General features: G+C 51.7%; 1 protein-coding gene across 17 annotated transcripts in view; it reads right to left on the bottom strand.

The window, feature by feature from the left end:
• Positions 1-19364, bottom strand: part of Fnbp1 (formin binding protein 1) — a 104542-nt gene that overhangs the window by 37954 nt on the left and 47224 nt on the right. For all 17 annotated transcript variants that reach the window (XM_076845263.1, XM_076845260.1, XM_076845261.1 and 14 more), the window contains exons 3-6: positions 16723-16779; positions 15702-15849; positions 8271-8333; positions 7678-7782 (exon numbers count right to left, since the gene is read on the bottom strand). In XM_076845263.1, coding sequence (XP_076701378.1) covers positions 7678-7782; positions 8271-8333; positions 15702-15849; positions 16723-16779 — 373 coding nt within the window. The remainder of the gene's footprint in view (positions 1-7677; positions 7783-8270; positions 8334-15701; positions 15850-16722; positions 16780-19364) is intronic.

Below are 19364 nucleotides of genomic sequence, written 5' to 3'. Positions count from 1 at the left end.
CCTCGCCCTTGGTGTGGATAAAGGGATACAAGAACACGGAGGAGAGCTCACACCTGTGGGAAACAGAGGGCCCGGAGCCAGTGTGCTTTCTGAGGAACAGGCGCTTCATCCAGGTCAATCATCCTGCCGTTGGGCTTCGGATACCCTTCACAAGGGCTCCATCGCACCTCTGCAGGTAGACCCACCAGGCCCCGTTGGACCTGCGGGAGGTCCCCGCTGTCCACCTCCCTCGGCCCTGGGAGGACCCCCCTCCGCCAGCTGCCCGCTCTCTGTTCCACCTTCTCCACTTTCACTTGTCCTTCACGTTCAAGTCCCAGTTCCCCCAGGGCTTCTTCCACCGTCCTTCATGCACACAGACTGTGTGGGATGAGATCCACGAGCCACTTTGTGCCACTGGGTGTTTCCTGGGCCTAGAACCCAGCGATTTCATCTATGATGCACTTCATTAAAAAAAATGATATTTTTTCCAGCGCTGGAGACTGAGCCCAGGGAAGCGTTCTCCCCGGGAGCCAATCCCAGCCCTTCGTGAAGTGCACCGTCAGATAGGGCCTTGCTAAGCTGCCCGGCTGGCCTGGGACTTGCCATCTGCGGGGATGACGGGTGTGTGCCACCGGCTTGGTGATCTCTTTAACTGCGATTGCTCAGGTCACATTCACCACCTGATTTGCAGGGGACACGGGATTTTCCCCAGGTGACTCAGCGTTCCCCATCTCCCCATCTCGTCACTGCTTGCTGACCGGGGTCCTCACAAAACGTTGAAGGCCTAGAATGTCCCCAAATGTCCTCGACTGATTACCAGTAGGTCAAAGGGGAAAAACAAGGACAGAGAAGCCGGAAGTAGTCCAAGAAGAACCCAAAATACAGATGGTGAGAACATGGTCGACAAGGACCTGCAGCCCAAAAGCAGTCTACCCCCTACACACCTCATGTACCCTGAAACCTCGGGCCTTGGGTGCCGGCCATGTTCCCAGATGAGGGACTGGGAAACGGGCTCAGAGATGGGTCAAGGACCTCAGGTGGCACCATTCCTAGGGGGAGGAACCAGGCTCAATCCCACTCCTATGGGGTAACTAGGATGGGAATAAGCTGGTGGCCAGCCCAGACCACTTGCTGTCAGAGAAAAGTGAGAGACTTTACCAAATGAGTCACCGTAGACAGCCTCACACCAGCTGGGGACAGGACGTGAGGGCTCAGAGCTCAAGCCACACACAGAGACCCACACGGAGACCTCACTCCCACCCTCGAGGGAGGCTTGAGGGTGACTTATGGTCTCCCTCTGCGGCCTTGGTACCTCTGCACGCTGACTGACAAGCTTGTTACAACCGAGCTTTCAGGAGGAAACATCCTCTCCACAGATGCGACTGTTCACGGGATAAACAAACAACAGTGTCTTTTCTAGAGGCTCTTGAATTCAACGTTGCTCCACTTACAAAAAAAAAAAAAAATAGTGAGAGCAACGATATCCCTTTTTTTTTTAAATATTCTCTTCTTAATTCTAACCACTTTTCACTTGTTGTAAATGAAAAGCACTTTTAACTTTTTAACTTTCAAAGATTAAGCTGCTGTGGTTGCAAAACGTATTTCCTGCGTTCATCCGAACCACTTCCTCTTTTGTTTTCTAAATTGTTACAGTGAGCAAATCCCTTCAGAATTAGTCAGACATTTTATATAAAACAGAAATTTGGGGGAAGCACTAAAGATATTCCCATGTTCAATAAAGATGTCAACCTAGCAGTTACAGCAGGCCAACAACACGAAATTCAACAGTACAATTCCATATACGTACAAGGACTGGAGTAGACATCTTGCTGGAGACCGTTTCCCCAAATGGTAAAAAAATTTAACACTGTGCTGTTCAGCTGGCTCCCGCTCTTCCTGCCTGGGCTTCAGTCCCCGAAGCTGGTCCCGAGGGAAGGGAACCTCCTAAGTACTGCACCCATCTGTCCTGAGATGATTATCTGACCGCCAGCAATCCCTCAAACCAGAGGCCATCTTTCTTGCCTCACACTGGCATAGATTCTGCATCCTTTATTTTTCTCTTTAAAAGTATTCGATTAAATAATCCATCACACATAGAAAAGTACCTGTACATCTTATCCTGATTATGGGGCTGGGGTGTAACTCCGTGGCCCACTGTGTATCAGCCTGTGAGAGACCCTCAGTTCCACCTCCAGCACCAAAACCAAACCCAAACAAAAAAGTCTGAGACCTCACCTTTTCCTCTCAGAATTCTACCCTTACCCCCGGGGACTGGGGACTATCATTCTACTTCCCAACAGGGAACCCTACAGAGAACCTCAAATCTAACAATGGTCAGAACAAGGACTCCAACAAGTCCTAATATCACACAAAACAGGATGTCCACTCCCAGGGAAATTGATACACTCGTCTGTGCTCATGGTCAGGGTTTTAATGTAACTTTTAAAACATTTCCTCAAATTGGTTTATATAACAAAAAGTCAAGGTTAAGCCAGGAAAAATAAAAAAGGTGACCTCTCACATCGTAGAGAGAATTCTCCTGGCTAGTTCACTCTCAGGATCACATGAATCCCAGTCGAGAAGCCCACATGAACTTTTCGTGGCCAAAATTGGCCATATGTTGCGATTCCTGCCGTAGAGGAACCACACACTTCAAGTAAAACCGAAGCTACCAGAAGAGGAAGAAACGGACTTGGGAGTTTCAGAAAACACAACTTGAAGTCAACGAACAACGTCTGCAGCTGTCCGTCACCACGCACTCGCTGCACTTTCTGTTAGACAATATCCTATTTTGCTTTTAGAAATTATGTAAGAGCAGCAGTCACAAGGCAGGGCAAATCGGAGAAAGGGTCATTCATTGCCCGTCGTGGATGAACCCAGTTCAATGCATGCGTTTAGAAAACACTGTTCTCTCTGTTCAGAAATATTAGTTCACATTCCATTCATTTTGATAACCTTTTCCTTTCTCATCCCAACTAGCCAGCTGCGGCACCGTCAGAACACGCACACCAGGGGCTGCCTCTCCTCCCCGCTTGACCGGCACGCCTCAAGCAGAGTGAAGGACAAACCCTGACCTCAAAGTCCCTGTCACCAGATGCCACTCAGGAGTTGTGAAAGGGGCAAACAGGAAAGTTCCCACACGGCAAACTAAGCATTAGGAGAAAATAAGAGGCAAGTTCTTTAAAGGAAAGAATTGTGTGATCATCCCATAAAAATATGAGAAAGTAAAAAAATGAATAAAACATTTAAACACACCCACAGAATTGTGTGCTCCTAAGTTGGCATGTTTGCCACCCCCATCCCTTGCCAGCAGACAGCATTACAGTGAGGGGCTGACCATGACCCAACGCCTGACCACTTAGGAATTCCATCAAGTAAGAATTAGGGTCGGGGATGGAGCTCAGAGGTAGAACGCCTGCCCAGCACATGGGAGGTCCTGGATTCAATCCCAGCACCACACACAAAAGACAATCAGATCAATAAGTCATGATTCATAAGAATTTCATAAAAAAAAAAAAAAAAAGGAGCCAGGCAGGGTGGCACCTGCCTGTAATTCCAGTGACTCAGAAGGCCAAACCAGGAGGATTGCAAGTTTACAGCCAGCCTTGGTAACCGAGTGAGACCCTGCCTCAAAATAAAAATAAAAAGGGCTGGGGTCGTGGTTCAGTGCCCCTGGGTTTGACCCCTCGGGGACGGAGGGAGAGTCAGAAGGTCACACACCAAGGGGCGAGAGTATTCACCTCTAGCAGGGCCTGGCATGGCAAAGAATGCTTTAGCTTACAGTGTTTTAATTGTTTACGGGAGACATATTTGAGTAAGAACAGGCACGGTTTATTTTTCCATGTTTCTGGTAATCAATCCTTTGACTTATCAGCATCACAAACTGGGTAGCAAGGACTTTCTTTCCCATCTGGTTATCAGGGTGCGGTGGGGTGGGGGTGAAGCGTCTGTTTTTATCTTCAGGTTCAGCGCCTGGGTCTTGAGCCACAAGATGACCTGTTCCAACACGTATTGGTTCCTTCGCAAACCCAGATTAACTAACTCCAAATTCTCAAGTCCTTTGAAGTCAGTCTTCAGACTCAAAACTCTATCAGTGGCATCGTGGCAAAGAAAAAGGGATTCACTGTTCCCTAAGTTTTTATTGACAATAAAACCCCTAATTTAGGCTTTTTCCCTCCCTTACTGTTCCTCTAAGGAACATGGCATCCTCAGGATACCCAGATATGGACTCGTGCCCAGAGATAAGATCTGGCAAGAGAACACTGCTCGTCTGGCCACACTGGCACCCAACCCAGAAGGAAAGCAGCCCATGCCATGGGGTGGATGCGGGCTCAGTGGGTGGTTTGGACATAGTGCTTATGCCCTGCGGGTCCACACGAGGGACGCTCACCTCTTCAAAAAGAAGAAAAATCAGCACATACCCGGATCTGAAATAGCACACACACAGGGCGTACTCTGCACATAAAATCACAGGAGGCAACAGTTCAGCAGTACTGACCACCGTCCCCCAGCGCTGGCCACCGTCCCCCAGTGCTGACCACCGTCCCCCAGCGCTGACCACCATCCCCCAGTGCTGACCACCATCCTCAGCACCGCATGGCTGACTGCAGGAGGAGGAGGACAGCCATGCCCTGCACAATGACATAATTCAGTCACTTGTGGAAACCCAAGGAGACATTTGTGTCTGATTCTAAGGCCATCAGAAATCACAGGAACCGAGGATACGAACTGAAACACCGTCTCTGTTTGGCCTGACACTGACATAAGCTTCCTAAGCAATGAAGGAAAACACAGATGCGACAGTCACACTGTTGCCCGATTTGGGAAATTACTGTGTTTCAAGACAGAAAGCAAAATCACTTTAAAACGTCAGTGTTTACAGACTGCTCCATCCGCTCCTGTGTGTGCCATCGATGCGGAGATGAACTAATCTGTCGCCTCCGTGGGGAGGAGGTAAGTGCTACTCGTAAAAATAGCAAAATGATGCTCTCGATGTAGAAAAAACCCACATCTTTGGAAATATTCAAGTAACTGAGGATAGCAACTCCATCTGTCAGTACGCATCAAAAATCCTAAAACTGGGGCTGGGGTTGTGGCTCAGTGGTAGAGCACTCGCCTTGCACGTGCGAGGCCCTGGGTCTGATCCTCAGCACCACATAAAAATAAAAAAATAAAGATATTGTGTCCAACTACAACTAATAAATAAATAAATATTAAAGATAAAAACCCTAAAACTGCCTTTGGATCCAGCAATGGCACTTGGTTATCTGCCTTGGATCTGACCTGAAAGGCGGGTGGGGGTTGGGGGGAGGACCTGGGAAAAAACTGTTGGCGCTGAGGATGGAACCCAGGACCTCAGGCTTGCTAAGCACGTGCTCCCCACTGGGCTCCATCCCAGCCCTGTTCTGGAAATGGCGGGACCACAGAGGGCCAGAACTCCCAGTGTGTGTGGACCCTGCACATTAAGTTGAAAACTGATTGCCAATAAATTGGAATTTTATGTTGAGATGGATATAGTATTGTGAAAATACCAACCCACAGGTCTGGAACAAAAAGTAGAGAATAAAAAATTAAATCAGTAGTTAGGAACTTTCTCACAAAGAAGTATCATTAAACATTGAGGGAATAATTTCATCTTTCCTTTAGTATTTCAGAAAAAAAGAGGGCTGGGGTTGTGGCTCAGCGATGGAGCACTCGCCTCACATGTGCGAGGCCCTGGGTTCGATCCTCAGCACCACATAAGAATAAATAAATAAAATAAAAGCTTTGTGTCCAACTACAACTAAAAAGAAAGAAAGAGAGAGCAACCCTCTAAACTCCTAAGAAAAACAGAGGAGAACAGACAAGACATGAAAACTATAGACCAATTTCAAGGAAAACGTCTTTAAGTAATGTATTTTTTAAAATTCCACTTATGTATTAAAAATATACATCATAATCTCATTGAGTTTGCCCCAGGAATGTTAATTTGATTCAACGTAATATAACTGATTAATGTGATTTACTACATGAATGAATTAAAGGAAGAAGAAAAATATTTAATGATATTCAGCACTAAATTAAGCTTAAAAAACAAACCTCTTGGTTTACCAAGAGGGAAAATACTTTAACCCAACAAAGGGTTTATTAAAATCATTCTTTATGGGAAAACCTTGGAGCACCCTCTTTCTAGCCTAGGAGACAAGGGACTGCTTCCACCAGACACGGAGGTGCTCCCCAGCAGCAGAGGAAGACACACCCCCAAGGCAAGGGGTCGGGACCGGGGAGTAGGGCTGTGTCTGCAGAAAAACCACAGCAGAATCACAAAGATCACCTCCCCAAACTCCAGCTGGAACATTAACCAGGAGTCCTGCATTCTACTGCCCCGCGAAACAGACAGGGACGAATGGGAAAAGGAAGAAAGTTAAGGGAAGTCTGATTGGGTTTCTATAAAGGTGAAAAGGAGACGGATTACAAATCTACTCACTGGTGGTACATCTACACGTGGAGAAACTGGGAAGAAGAGCAAGGAAAGGACTTAGCCCAGGTTCAGGACAGAGTTTAGCCCTGGGGTGGGGGTCAGGAGGAGGGCAATGTCCGGGAGGGGCCATCAAACAGCAGCAGCCCAGCTGCCTAAGACAGAGCCTGCGCCAGTAGGTGCGGCTTCTGTACTTCTTTTTTGGTACTGGGGATTGAAACCAGGGGCACTCAACCATTAAGCCACTTCCTCAGACCTTTTCAAATAGTTTTATTTAGAGATAGGGTCTTGCTACATTACTTAAGGCTTCACTAAACTTTTGAGGCCAGCCTTGAATTTCCAATCCTCCTGCCTCAGCCTCCTGAGTTGTCAGGATTACAGTTGCACAGCCACTATGCCCAGCTTTTATTATTCTGTACATTGTACATATACAGTATTCATTGTGCTTCGTTTTGTGAAGCTGGGAATTGTACTCAGGGCCTCACGATTGACAGGCAAGTGCTCATCCCCACCCCTCTAGATTTCGGGGTTGGAGGCAGGTTTTGTACTGGGGATTGAACCCAGGGGTGCTTTGCCACTGAGTCACATCCCCAGCCCTATTTTGTATTTTATTTAGAGACAGGTCTCACTGAGTTGTTGCTGAGGCTGGCTTTAATCCTCCTGTCTCAGCCTCCAAGCTGCTGGGATCACAGGCATGTGCCACCCGCCTGGTTAAACATCGTATCTTGAAGCGAGGAATTTGGCAGAATTGGGCAAATTCTAATCCATGCCATTTTCGACTAAAGTCATTTCCAACTAATCTGGCAAAAGCAAAGGATGTCTACAAAACCTCATGGCTTTCCCCACCGGGAAGCAGGGTCCTGCGGGAACCCGGCTGTTTAACAGACGGATAGTGTCGAGGCTTTGGGAAACAGGGAAAGGGCTTCCAGGGGAGAAAGGCCTTGGAGCAGCGCAGCCCGGCCTCCAGGGAGGGGCAGCAGCCGGCGTGGTGCTTCGAGGCAGCCTGGAAGCAGCCAGGCTCCCCCAGCGGGTGGAAGCACTGCCCGGCCTCCAGAAGCCGTCTTTGAAAAGCCATGAGACGGGCTGCTGCCATCGGCACGGGTCCTGGACCCTGGACAAGCTGCTGGCCTCCTCACCTGGAGGCTCCTCGGGATGGAAACCGCCCGACTCTGAGCCCTTCTGGGCTCATGGGAAAGGGGCCGTGGGGCGGGCGCCGGGGGCGAGGGCAGGCGGGGCCTCACCTTCTCCACGTCGGCCTTGGTCACGTTGATGTCCGCGTCCATCTTCTCGAAGTACTGCTGCGCCCGGTCCGCCTCCTTGCAGTCCCGCTCGAACCGCCGCTTGCTCTGCGCCCGGGACACGGAGCCCGTTACCCAGGGGGACACTCTTACCCCCGGCCCCAGCCCCAGCTCTCTGGACTGGTTTCTTGGAGGTCGAGGTCTCCAGAAGCCATTTTAAAATCTGCATTTATTTCCGTTAAGACTGTCTCATCTCTGCTCTTTCCACGACTTCTGGAAAAAAGAGATACTCGAGCACTCTGGCTCCACGTTTACGGGAGGTAATGGCTCTGGAAGCAAGTTAAATGAAATTCCAAGGAGAAAAGTCTGTGAAGGCGTCTTTTCAGTGTTTTTGTTTACTTATCCACTTTTACTCACTGAGCGATTCAAGCCTAAATCAAACTCGAATCAGAAAAAGTCCATGAAGAGTTGCTTTGGGGCTGGGGATACAGCTCTGTTGGTAGAGCCTTGCCTCCACGCACAAGGGCCTGGGTTCAGCCCCCAGCACCAGGGAGGGAGGGAGGGAGGGATCGCCTTGGCCGTTTGCTTTCACTTACGGATTCAAGGTGCTTCCAGCAGGTCTCCATGTGCTGCTGCGCTTTCCGGCCATCGTGAAAGTTCTGCAAAGGGGAACACATCGGCTTCAGTGCCCTTGGCCTCACGTGGTCACAGAGAAGACACTTTCATGCATTTAGATAATACGGACATCTCCACATCTGGGATGGGGCCGGCTGTGACTCAGGGTAGGGCACTGGCCCAGCAACAGTGACGCCTGCGGTGCGACCCCAGCACCCCAAAACCAGTCCATGTTGACCACCTAGGACGGGCCTCCAGGTTGGAAAACCTGGAGAGGAAAAGGAAACGAGAGCAGCCGCCGGGCTCCCTCCAACACTCCAGCACAGCCTGATGGAGGGGAAGACGCCACCGTGAGACAGCAGCCACCTGGTCATTTCAGCTCTTCTGAGGTGTGATTCACATGTCACGTGACGGACCCAGTTAAATTGTTTTTAGAACGTTTTAGACAGACCCACCACGATTGATTTTAGAACATTTTCATCACCCCAAAAAGTAAAGCTGAACCTCTTAGCCGTCACCCTCTACCCCCACCCTGTCGTCCCCAACCCCAGAAAGCCACCATTATAGCTCCTGTCTGTGAATCTGTCAGTTGTGGGTATTTCGTGTGAGTGGCTCAGTGTCTCCATTATCTCTAAAGGTCCATCCATGTTGTCACAGTGTCAGGACCTCAGTCCTCTTTGTTGTCAGATGATACCCCGCCGTGGGCCAATGCCACACTTCACTTGTCCGCCCGTCAGGGGATGGACATTGTTTGTTCCCATTTTGGCCACCGAGAAGGCTGCGGCAAACTCTTGTGTGAAAGCTTTACGTGGACGGGTGCTCTCACCATCTACACTGACTGACGGATTGACTGACTGGATTTGCAGGCTGGGGATGACCTCAGGATCTTGCAAATGCTGAGCAAGCCCCTGCCACTGAGCCACACCCCCAGGCCCTTCAGCCAACCCAGCAGAATTTCCTGGGGGTGGGACCAGACCTGTGATACCGAGATGTCCAGGTGACTCCAGGCTTGGGGTCTGGGCTTTTGGAGAGGAAGACCAAAGAAATCGGGTGGGGGTGGGGAGGGCCAGACGCACAGCGCTAGTTTGGTCTAAGAGTGGAATTTCTGCGAGACTCCCCCGTGGACAGTCTAATGTGGGTGAGCGGATCTGGGGGTAGGGAAGGGTCAGAGCCAGGGACCATGTAGAGTCACCAGTGCTGGGTGGCAGGTGTGCAGTGGAGACTGTAGGTGAAGGAATGACCTTCACCTACCAAGAGGTCTCCTAGGCGCGTCCGCAGAGCTCTGAGCTTACCCACACCTGCAACTGGGCGGAGCCACGAGGACGGCTGACCTGGGGAAGGCCTGGGAAGGCTGCAGGGGAGCCGGAGCCCAGACCGTGAAGAACAGTTCTCCTTTACAGGGGACGGAACCGGGCTCTCTGGGGAGGCCAGGTTTCCCTGCTCCGTCTCTTCCAGCCCAAGAGGAGCCCTTGGGACTTCACTATTCAGCTCTCACAATGGACCCAGGAATAAAACCGAAAAGCGGAGGAGTCTAAAGCTGGGGATCAAACCCAGCAAGGAAAAGGCTGTGGAAGGAACAAGAAGCAGCACTCAGGGCAGGGGAAGGGGGAAGCACCCAAAGCAGGGAGGAAAGAGGAAGGAGGTCCCGGGGAAGGCGGCCAGTCGCCAGCAGGGGTGGAAGGGTCCCTGGCAGAAGTCACCTGGGGTCAAAGTCGGCCCTTGCAGTGAGGTACCTTCCTGGCCCTGGCCTGGTGGCTTTGTCCCCCTGTCGAGAGAACTTGTGGCCCTGGTCCACTTTACGCTCTGAACGCGGCCCTTGTGCTCTGCGGCTGCGACTCACTTCTAATAAGGACATCTTTCTTTCTTTCTCTTCTTCTCCCCCTGCTCCTCCCCAACCTCCCCCCCTCCCTAATCTCAGGGGACACGGGGTCACCGTTCTTCCCCATCCTAGACAGAGTTACGACGGGGCCTGGGGCACACAGCCACCACACGAACCAAGTCAGACTTTGGGGACGGCACCAGATCTCAGAAATGGCCCTTTCCCAAATCAACCAGGGAATTACAACTCAACTCCACAGCGAGCACAGAAGGCAGCCTTGAATCACCTCCTCAAAGCCCTGGTCCCTGCTGGGCGGAACCCCAGCTTGGGGACAGGAGTCCCTGTTTCTCTTTTGCTAGGAGAGCCATAAACCTGCTTTTCCCCTTTCTCCAAACTGTGTCGTTGCTCTTGGATCGGGGTTGGGACGAGGACTGAGCCTTTGGTAACAAGCGGTTCCCACTCCCAAGCAGGACCACAGGGTCCTGAGGTTTGCTGACGGGAACCATCTTTCCCAAAAGGTCTCACTGGAGATTCAAAGACAGGTGCACCAAGAGGAAGGAGCCCAGGGACGCTTCAGAGCTCTGCTTTGTCTCCACGGCAACTCTTATTTTTATTTTTTATTTATTTTTGGTACCAGGGATTGAGCCCAGGGGCGCTGAACCACGGAGCCACATCCCCAGCCGTTTTTTAGATTTTCTAACTTGGAGACTAAAAATATCACAAAAAAATAATAAATAAAAATAAAACCCCAAAACAACAACAGAAAAGCCAAACCCCACGGGCCTTCCTGGGCAGCATGGCCCCCGGACCACGTCCCTCCAAGCAGAGCCCGCCCTGCGGCGGCCTGCACCCCCAGTCCTCTGTGCCAGCCCCTCTGCCTCCTGGGGAAGAGCGACGTGGAGCGGCTGCGCCGCAGATGCACTTGGTGTTCACCAGCAAACAATGGCAGAGCTGCGCCTCTGGACAGTGGGCAAGTGTTGTCCAGAGGGCGCCTCTGGCTCCACAGAAAGGGGAATTGTCCTGGAGACAAGATAATAAGAGCTTTGGGAGCGGGAGGAATGAAGTCACCAGAGACCCCCTCCTACCAGGGACCAGGGCCCGGCTCCTGTGAGGAGATGGCTTTCATTTCTTCCAAAACATGATGGGACTTAAAAAAAAAAATGCCTGATGATATCGCAGGTGACAGCTACGATCACTTATTTCCATTTTAACTTTAGCCTCCGCAGATAGAATCATCTTTGGAGATTTGTTTGAAAAACTTCCCAGGGGCCAGGGGAAGCCCAGAGACGGCTCAGCAACAAAATGAAAAAGCACCACAGAGAATCCAAGACACCCAGCACCCAGGAGATGGAGGAGACGGGGCAGCCCCACTGGAACCACCGGAGGCGGGGCGAGCCGCGGAGTGTCCCCGCTGGGCAGAGAGGGTGACACTGGCTCATCCTGCCCCGTTTATGTAGATCAAGCCACTAGTGGTTAAAAAACCAAACCACAGCACTGAGAGCCTTTACACAAATAAGTAGAAAAAATAAGAGAACCAGCACCCAAGTGAGCACAGTCAACCAGCACCCTGATGAGCACAGTCAACCAGCACCCTGGTGAGCACGGTCAACCAGCACCCTGGTGAGGACGGCCAACCAGCACCCTGGTGAGCAGTCAACCAGCACCCAAGTGAGCACGGTCAACCAGCACCCTGGTGAGGACGGCCAACCAGCACCCTGGTGAGCAGTCAACCAGCACCCAAGTGAGGACGGTCAACCAGCACCCTGGTGAGGACGGCCAACCAGCACCCTGGTGAGCAGTCAACCAGCACCCAAGTGAGGACAGTCAACCAGCACCCTGGTGAGGACGGCCAACCAGCACCCTGGTGAGCACAGTCAACCAGCACCCAAGTGAGCACGGTCAACCAGCACCCAGGTGAGCATGGTCAACCAGCAGCCTGGTGAGCACAGTCAACCAGCACCCAAGTGAGCATGGTCAACCAGCACCCTGGTGAGGACGGTCAAGCAGCTGCGATCCTAACTACAGCTCAGATTCCAAGGATGGAAACAGCCACACAAAGACTTTAACACGGCAAAGAAAGAGGGAGCTTCTGGAAAACAGTCTGTGACAAATACGTTCACTTCCTCCCAACCCACACGGGGTCCTAACACTGGTGGCTCCCGAGCCTTACTTGGGATTGGCGGGATTCATCTAGCTTTAAATCGAGGTGGTGCAGGGGGGATCTATGTGGACCAGTGGGACGATGCCCCAGTCCTGTCCTGTGAGCTATCCACACCCTGCTTAAATCCTTCACCAACAGGGTGCACCTGCAATCCCTTGCAATCCCCGTGACTCAGAGGCTGAGGCAGGAGGATCACCTGTTCGAGGCCAGCCTCAGCAAGTTGGCAAGACCCTGTCTCAAATTATTAAGAAGGACTGAAGCTGGAGCTCAGTGGTAGGCAATCCCCAGTATTCAAACAGGAAAACAGCAAAACATGAAGCTGCAACCAGGTCGCTCACCCAGCTCCTTCCCAGGGGTAAAGCTCCCCCTTCCAAACTAACACGAGGAGCCCCTCCCCAGTGTGTTCAGGAGCTGGGCGGGGCTCTCAGGACCGTAGACCCCCTGGCCAGAGCTGAGTCCAGCTCCTTCCCTCGCCCACCACTCAGGACCTGGGCACCAGCGTGCGCCCGCTGCTGCAGGAGGAGGGAGGCCGTGGGGCACTGACAGGTCCCTGTGGTGGGGACAGAAGAGGGTGCCCGGATGGCAGGTGTGGAGAGGGGTCACTTACCCACGTGCTTGTTCATCGCAGTACTGGGGACTGAGCCCAGGGCACTTAGCCACCGGGCCACAGCCTCAGCCCTTTTAATTTTTCATTTAAAGGCTGGGGGTCACCAAAGCACTTAGGGCCTCGAGAAGTTGCTGAGGCTGGCCTCGAACTTGAGATCCTCTTGCCTCAGCCTCCCAGGTGGCTGGGATTCCCTGGCTAGTCCTGTAACTTTTGATTTTATAAAATGAACAGAATTCCAAATACAGATGCAAATGACCACAAAAAGGGGCAAACAACATGTGAATAAGACAACCCAGTCACAGCGGGGCAAAGGAACAGGGTCCTCAAGTAGTAACAGCTGTAACTGAGAAGTGGATGCTGACTGCCCTCTGGGGACCCCCAGGACTTCAGCCAGGCAAGCGCTCTCCTGCCGCAGACCGGCTGCTTCTTTAACGTCTCCATCACTTCTTCCATCCCACAGTGTCACACTAGGCCCTGTCCAGGTACTTAGAACACAAGAATGGACAAGAAAACCCCTGCTCCATCGAGCTCCCAGGCCAGGGTGGGTGGGAGAAGAACAAGCCGGCAGGGACCCCCGAGCTGCCAGGTGCTGGGAGCATGCGCTCAGCCCGTGCACAGCCCTGGTTTGACCCAGTACCAAAGCCAAGAGGAGAGAGGAGAGCAGAGGAAGGTCCTGAGAAGGGAGTAGAAATAGAGAAGGTGACATTCCTGAGGAAGAAGTCAGGAGTGAGCTCTGAAATATCTGGGGAAAGGCTTTCCAAGGACCAAAAGGCCAGTGCAAAGGCCCTGGGGCAGGAGCACAAGGCCTGGGCAGGAGCTGCCAGGAGGCATGTAGTCAGAGCAGGGGAATTCAGGGAGGGAGGGGGGCTTCCCACCCCCTGACTCACTCCACAAAGGGACCTGGTATTTCCTCCTTAGGTAAGTGCCTGGGTCCTGTTTAGGGAGTTGGCTAAAATGCTGAGCTACAAGGATGGGGGAAGGTCAGCCCTGAGCATTGATCACAGCAATAAACAGGAAGGAGATAGAACTTTCCAAGGTCAGGGGAAGTTCAGGGACCAGGGCAGCAGCCCAGTACTGAGTTCAGATCTATGGTGCCTATGTCATCAGTACGTGAGGTATCTGAGCCACGGGGCTCTGCCCCCGGCTCCCTCCACCGTGTAAAATAGAATAGGTTCTTAATGGACCGCCCGGCAGAGGCTGTCACACCCAGGTCCACTGCAGGGGTTCTGTCTCCGCACACGGAGGTTTGGGGCGGTTTGGGGCCCGGAGGTTCCATGGGGAAGGGCTGTCCTGTGTCCAGGACGTCCAGCGGCATCCCGGGCCTCTGCTCCCCAGGTTGAAGCAGCCACACCCCAGCTCCCTCTCTAGTCAATCAGACACGTCTCCAGACAGTAGCAGCCGCTGCTCAAACAGGAATAAGTAAGAATTCTCCATGGGCCTTGTCTTTCAGACCAACAGGTGATTTTAAAGGAAGGTCTGAGCCTACCCTCAGGCCTGTGCTGCATGTCTATAATTCACCCGTTTATACACTCAGCTGTCCCAGGGCCTTTGCACTGGCTTTCCCTGTGGAAGGCTGAACCCAGGCAAATCCTACTCGCTGTCATGTCTCCTCTTAAGGCCTTAACTGTCGGCTCTCCAGGACCCCCAGTCGTGAGCGTGCCGGGGATTCCCACTGCATGCATCTCTGCACCTGTCTCCTCACTTTCTAGCAACTATCACAATTGCAATTAAGCAATATTCCTGTCATTATCATTTAGTGAGTCCTCCATTCCAGGAGGAGCCAACCTTGTTGGTTGGGGGCCTCCACAGCACTCAGAGAACTACCCTAGACTCAGATTATACTAAAAAGCACACGAGTGGCCCGCTGTGGGACTTTATTACTAATAGGAAGTCACTCTGCACTTTACAAGCACTTGAAGTGGAATGACAAGGGCGATGGCATCAAGGGACTCTCAGCGCAGGGCTGTGGCTCTGTGGCAGTGCGGCCTCCACGCCTGAGGCCTGGCTTCGTCCTCAGCACCACAAACAAAGGATCCGAAGGCAAAAGCATAACTGTGAGTGTGCACGACTGTGAGTGTGCATGACTGTGAGTGTGCACGACTGTGAGTGTGCATGACTGTGAGTGTGCATGACTGTGAGTGTCCTTCAAATGTACATTTCCCCTCAGGTCCACAACAAACCCACAGGAAGGCCGTCGAGGGGCCAGAGGAACCATGTCAACAACTGGGGGAAGCAGGTGGCAGCAGAGGACATCTTTCTGGGTTTTGACCTCCTTATAAACATTTTTAAACATTTTTAGGAGTACCGGGGATTGAACCAGGAGCGCCTAACTGCTGAGCCCATCCCCAGCCTTTTAATATCTCATTTAGAGACAGGGTCTCACTGAGTTGCTTAGGGCCTCCCTCAATTGCTGAGGCTGGCTTTGAACTCGTGATCCTCCTGCCTCAGCCTCCGAGCTGCTGGGATGACAGGCATGGCCACCGCGCCCGGCCTTGTAAGCATTTTTGTCGCCGGTTTGTTTCTTCTTATTGAAGCCCTTGTTCTAACACCGTTTACTCCCCATATGACATCACTCCCCCTTAATTCCTCAAAGGGCCCACGCTCCCGGGCCTTCGCGTGGGCTTCCCAGCATCTGCGGGGCCTTTGGAACTGTACATGAGACCCAGAGGCATTTTTTAGGAACAGGATCCGTGCTGTCCACACGATTCTCAAAGGTGCCATTTCCAACTGACCACTTCATGTCTCTATCTGGTTCTAAGTCCTCCAGGGACATTCCCATGGCCTCTGGCTCGCCCTGTAGGGGGAGGTGAATGAAGGCGCGTTACCGATTTCCTCTCCTGCTTCAGCTCCTGCACGAAGCGCGCCAGGTCCACGGTGATCTGCGACGTCATGTTCTCCGAGATGACCTCGTGCTGCCCCGCGTAGTCGTTCATCTCGTTCAGGGTGGAAAGAAAGGCCTTGCATGACGTGTACCTAGGGGACAGAGTAGGGCTCCTCACACAGGGCCACTCGGTCTCCCGCTGCTTCACGCAGGGGAGACGGTAATTAACGTCAGGTTAATTGACATCGACCTCCCAGAGGAGCTCCATGATTTATTACACATCAGCGGCTCTCACCAAAACGGCTCAGAATTAATTAGCACCAGACACTCGATCTGTGAGACCCGCTGCCCTGTGTGGGGCCAGGGCTGTTGGTTAAGGCTCACTGTGGACACAGTGCCCAGAATGCTGCACGGACACCGCACGGACATGACGGATGCTTAGGTCAGAATCAGAGGTAGTGCCTTCCGTCTGTCCACAGCTTGGCTGAGCTGGGCGCGGGGGTGACACCTACAATGCCAGCAGCTCCAGAGGCTGAGACAGAGGGTCACAAGTTCAAGGCCAGCCCCAGCAACTAAGTCAGGCCCCGAGCAACTGAGCAAGGCTCTGTCTCAAGATAAAGACGCTGAGGATGACGCTCAGTGAGTAGGCACCTGGGTGCAACGCCTAGTCCTGGGGGTGGGGGAGCCTCCACTGGGACTGAGAGGGCCAGGTTTCTGGGAGGCTTGACCAGCTGACAGGAAGTCCTGATAGCACAAACCCAAACCCAGCTCCAGGATGTATGTGGCCCATACTTCCTGCAAGTGCTTAGACTATGCCCCAAAACTCGTCCTCGTTGCTTGAACTGAAACAATCTGGACGAGCCAGTTCTGGTGGCTCAGTGTAAAATAAAGTTAGCTGGAAAATGTTCTCATCGTTCTCCCCAATTTAAAAACAGACTCAAACAGGAGGATGGAGTCGGCTTGGTCTCATGGACGTGTGTCCCCTCTGCTGTCTAAATGCCGCCAACTGTCATCAGCCGACATACTTGTACTCTTCCTCCTCCTTCGAATTCTTCTTAGGTTGGTATTTCTTCGAAAGATTCCTGAAATAAAAATGCAGACACATCACCTATTTAGAAGAGCAATGGAGACATCAGGGCTGAAACACGACACGGGTCAAAGTCTGGGGGAAAAAAAATCACAGGTGTCCACGGATGAAACCTGTCATTTCCACCATTTCTTCAACACCTGCATCAAGGCTGCCATGAAAGACTTGCTAGAAGCAGCAGATAGACAAGAGCAGGAACTTACCAGCGGCCACCTGCCCGGACACCTGGACAGCGCTACCCGCCTGCGGAACCTGACAGCGCGGACCTCACTCGGTGTGCAGGGGCCTGCGTCTGCAGCACTGAGCTGAGGGACATTTTTCTTACCAGGCCACCATTTCCTCATGGTCATCCCAAGTCCAGACTGTGCCACGTGTTTAAATCAAAAACCAAAGTCCAACCCGTGCATCCGCCCCCAAGGCACCAATGGAAAGCCCTGCCAAGACACTCACCTAGAGAGCCTCCCAGCTGCCTCCGTGGGCACTGAGCAAGGCCAGCCCACGTCCCCCAGCGTCCCTGCCCGTCCTAGCGTGCCGCAGTCTGGCTGAGCACAAATCACGAGCCACTCACAGCTTTGTAGATTCAAACAGCAATTCTTTATTCCTGATCTCACACCGGCCTTCTACAAACACGTTCTGGGGAAATTCACGTTCTCTGCCCAAATCCACACCTCCACTGGGCTTCTGTCTCCCAAAAATACTGTCTGAATCCCGTGAGAACTCAAGGGGAACTCAGGCAGCAGGATACGCCCTATTCCCAGCAGGAATAACCTTCCTAAACCGGGAAGGCCCTAAACCCGGATCGGCCCTGGTCCTTGAGCAAGGTCACTGCAAAATGTCCTATTTCCACGAGTCCTTCCACTAAGCAACATGGGGTACACTGGCAAGGAAATTGTCACACCTACTTGGCTAATGGCTCCCAGCACTAGCGCCCGGCGAGAAGCCCAAATGCTTCTGTCCGTATGTATTCCGCAGCTTCAGCAAACCCACAGAGAGCAGAAGCCTCCCTCTGGTTCTGGGGCTGCCTCTCCTGGGCCCAGCTTGGGCTCTGGAGGGGAGCAAGGGCCCTGGGCGGCCTCCTCTTTCCCACGTCTGCTGCTGCCTGGCCTCGGGCTTCGTCTCCCCCGGCCCCTCCTCTCTCATAGAAGTAACTTTATGATTTCACACTTTTATTTTTTCCATTTTCTCCAAATCTACAGATTGGCCTAAAAAAATATAACACATCCACCATTTTGATCCCGGTACATTTTATATACAAAGTCAATTGAGTCTGTGTAAAATTGCAATATGGAAAAGACTTTTTCTTCTTTTTTGATACTGGGGATTGAACCTAGGGTCACTCTATCACTGAGGTACATCTCCAGCCCTTCTTATGTTGAGAAAGGGTTTCAGCCCCAGTTGCCCTCAAACTTGTGATCTTCCTGCCTCAGCCTCCTGAGCCACGGGGAATGTAAGTGTGTGCCACCACGCCCAGGTGATATTTTCTTATTTATTTATACATACTGGCACTGAACCCAGGGTTGCTCTGACTCTGATCCACATCCCTAGCCCTTTTATATTTTGAGACAGTGTCTTGCTGAGGCTGACCTTGAACTTGCAATACTCTGGCCTCAGAGTCCAGAGTCCCTGGGATTACAGGTGTCACCACTGTGCCCAGTTTATACTTTAATTTTTTTATGGTGCTGGAGATTGAACCCAGGACCTGTACATGCAAGGCAAGCACTCTACTAACTGAGCTGTATCCTTAGCCCCCTCTACTTTCTTTTAATTGAACCATTCAAGTCCTGGTTTGTTATATTATTGGAGCTCATTGTATATACATGGCAACCAGGGACAAATTATTTTCTAAAATATTTCATATATATATGTCTATACACACACGCATATAGCATGGTGTGCCTATAGTATTAAATTCAAACATCTTTTAATTGTATAAAAGACATTTAAAGTAAAGCTGAAGAATTTGCTAAACTTCAAATATGAGCTCATAAGATTTATCAAAAGATTATAAAAGCTCATTTGATGTTATTATTGTGTCTTTTTTTTTTTTTTTTTTTTTTAAATTCCAGAGTGGGGCACACTGGCACACACCCGTAATCCCAGGGACTCAGGAGACGGAGGCAGGAGGATTGCAAGTCGAGGCCAGCCTCAGCAACTCAGTGAGACCCTAAGCAACTCAGCAATGCCCTGTCTTTAAATAATAAGGGCTGGGGATGTGGCTCAGAGGTTAGGTGCCCCTGGATTCAATCCCCAGCACACACACAAAAAATTTTAAATCTTTTTCTTCCATGTTGTAATTTCACAGACTCAACGGAGTCACTCCTAAAGATGAATGACGTTCCACGTCCTCTTCCCCTAGTCGCCGGCCACGTGGTCTGCCTCTCCAGACACACTCGGAGGCTGGCTGTGCTAGTCCCTGGGCCACAGCTTCTCCGCTGTTCCTTGGGGACAGGAAGGACATCACCCAGGGCTTGGCGGGTGTCTGGCGGTGCTTTTCCTGTCCCAACAGCGTTGCTTCCTTGGCCCTTGGTGGAAAAACCCGGAGCCAGCACTGTCCTCGCCCATCCCCTGGTGACGGCTTCC

This window comes from Callospermophilus lateralis, chromosome 2 (genome assembly GCF_048772815.1).
Source record: "Callospermophilus lateralis isolate mCalLat2 chromosome 2, mCalLat2.hap1, whole genome shotgun sequence".
Lineage (NCBI taxonomy): Eukaryota > Metazoa > Chordata > Mammalia > Rodentia > Sciuridae > Callospermophilus > Callospermophilus lateralis.
Note: the sequence above shows the minus strand (reverse complement) of the source record. Positions and strands in the feature narration are given on the sequence as shown.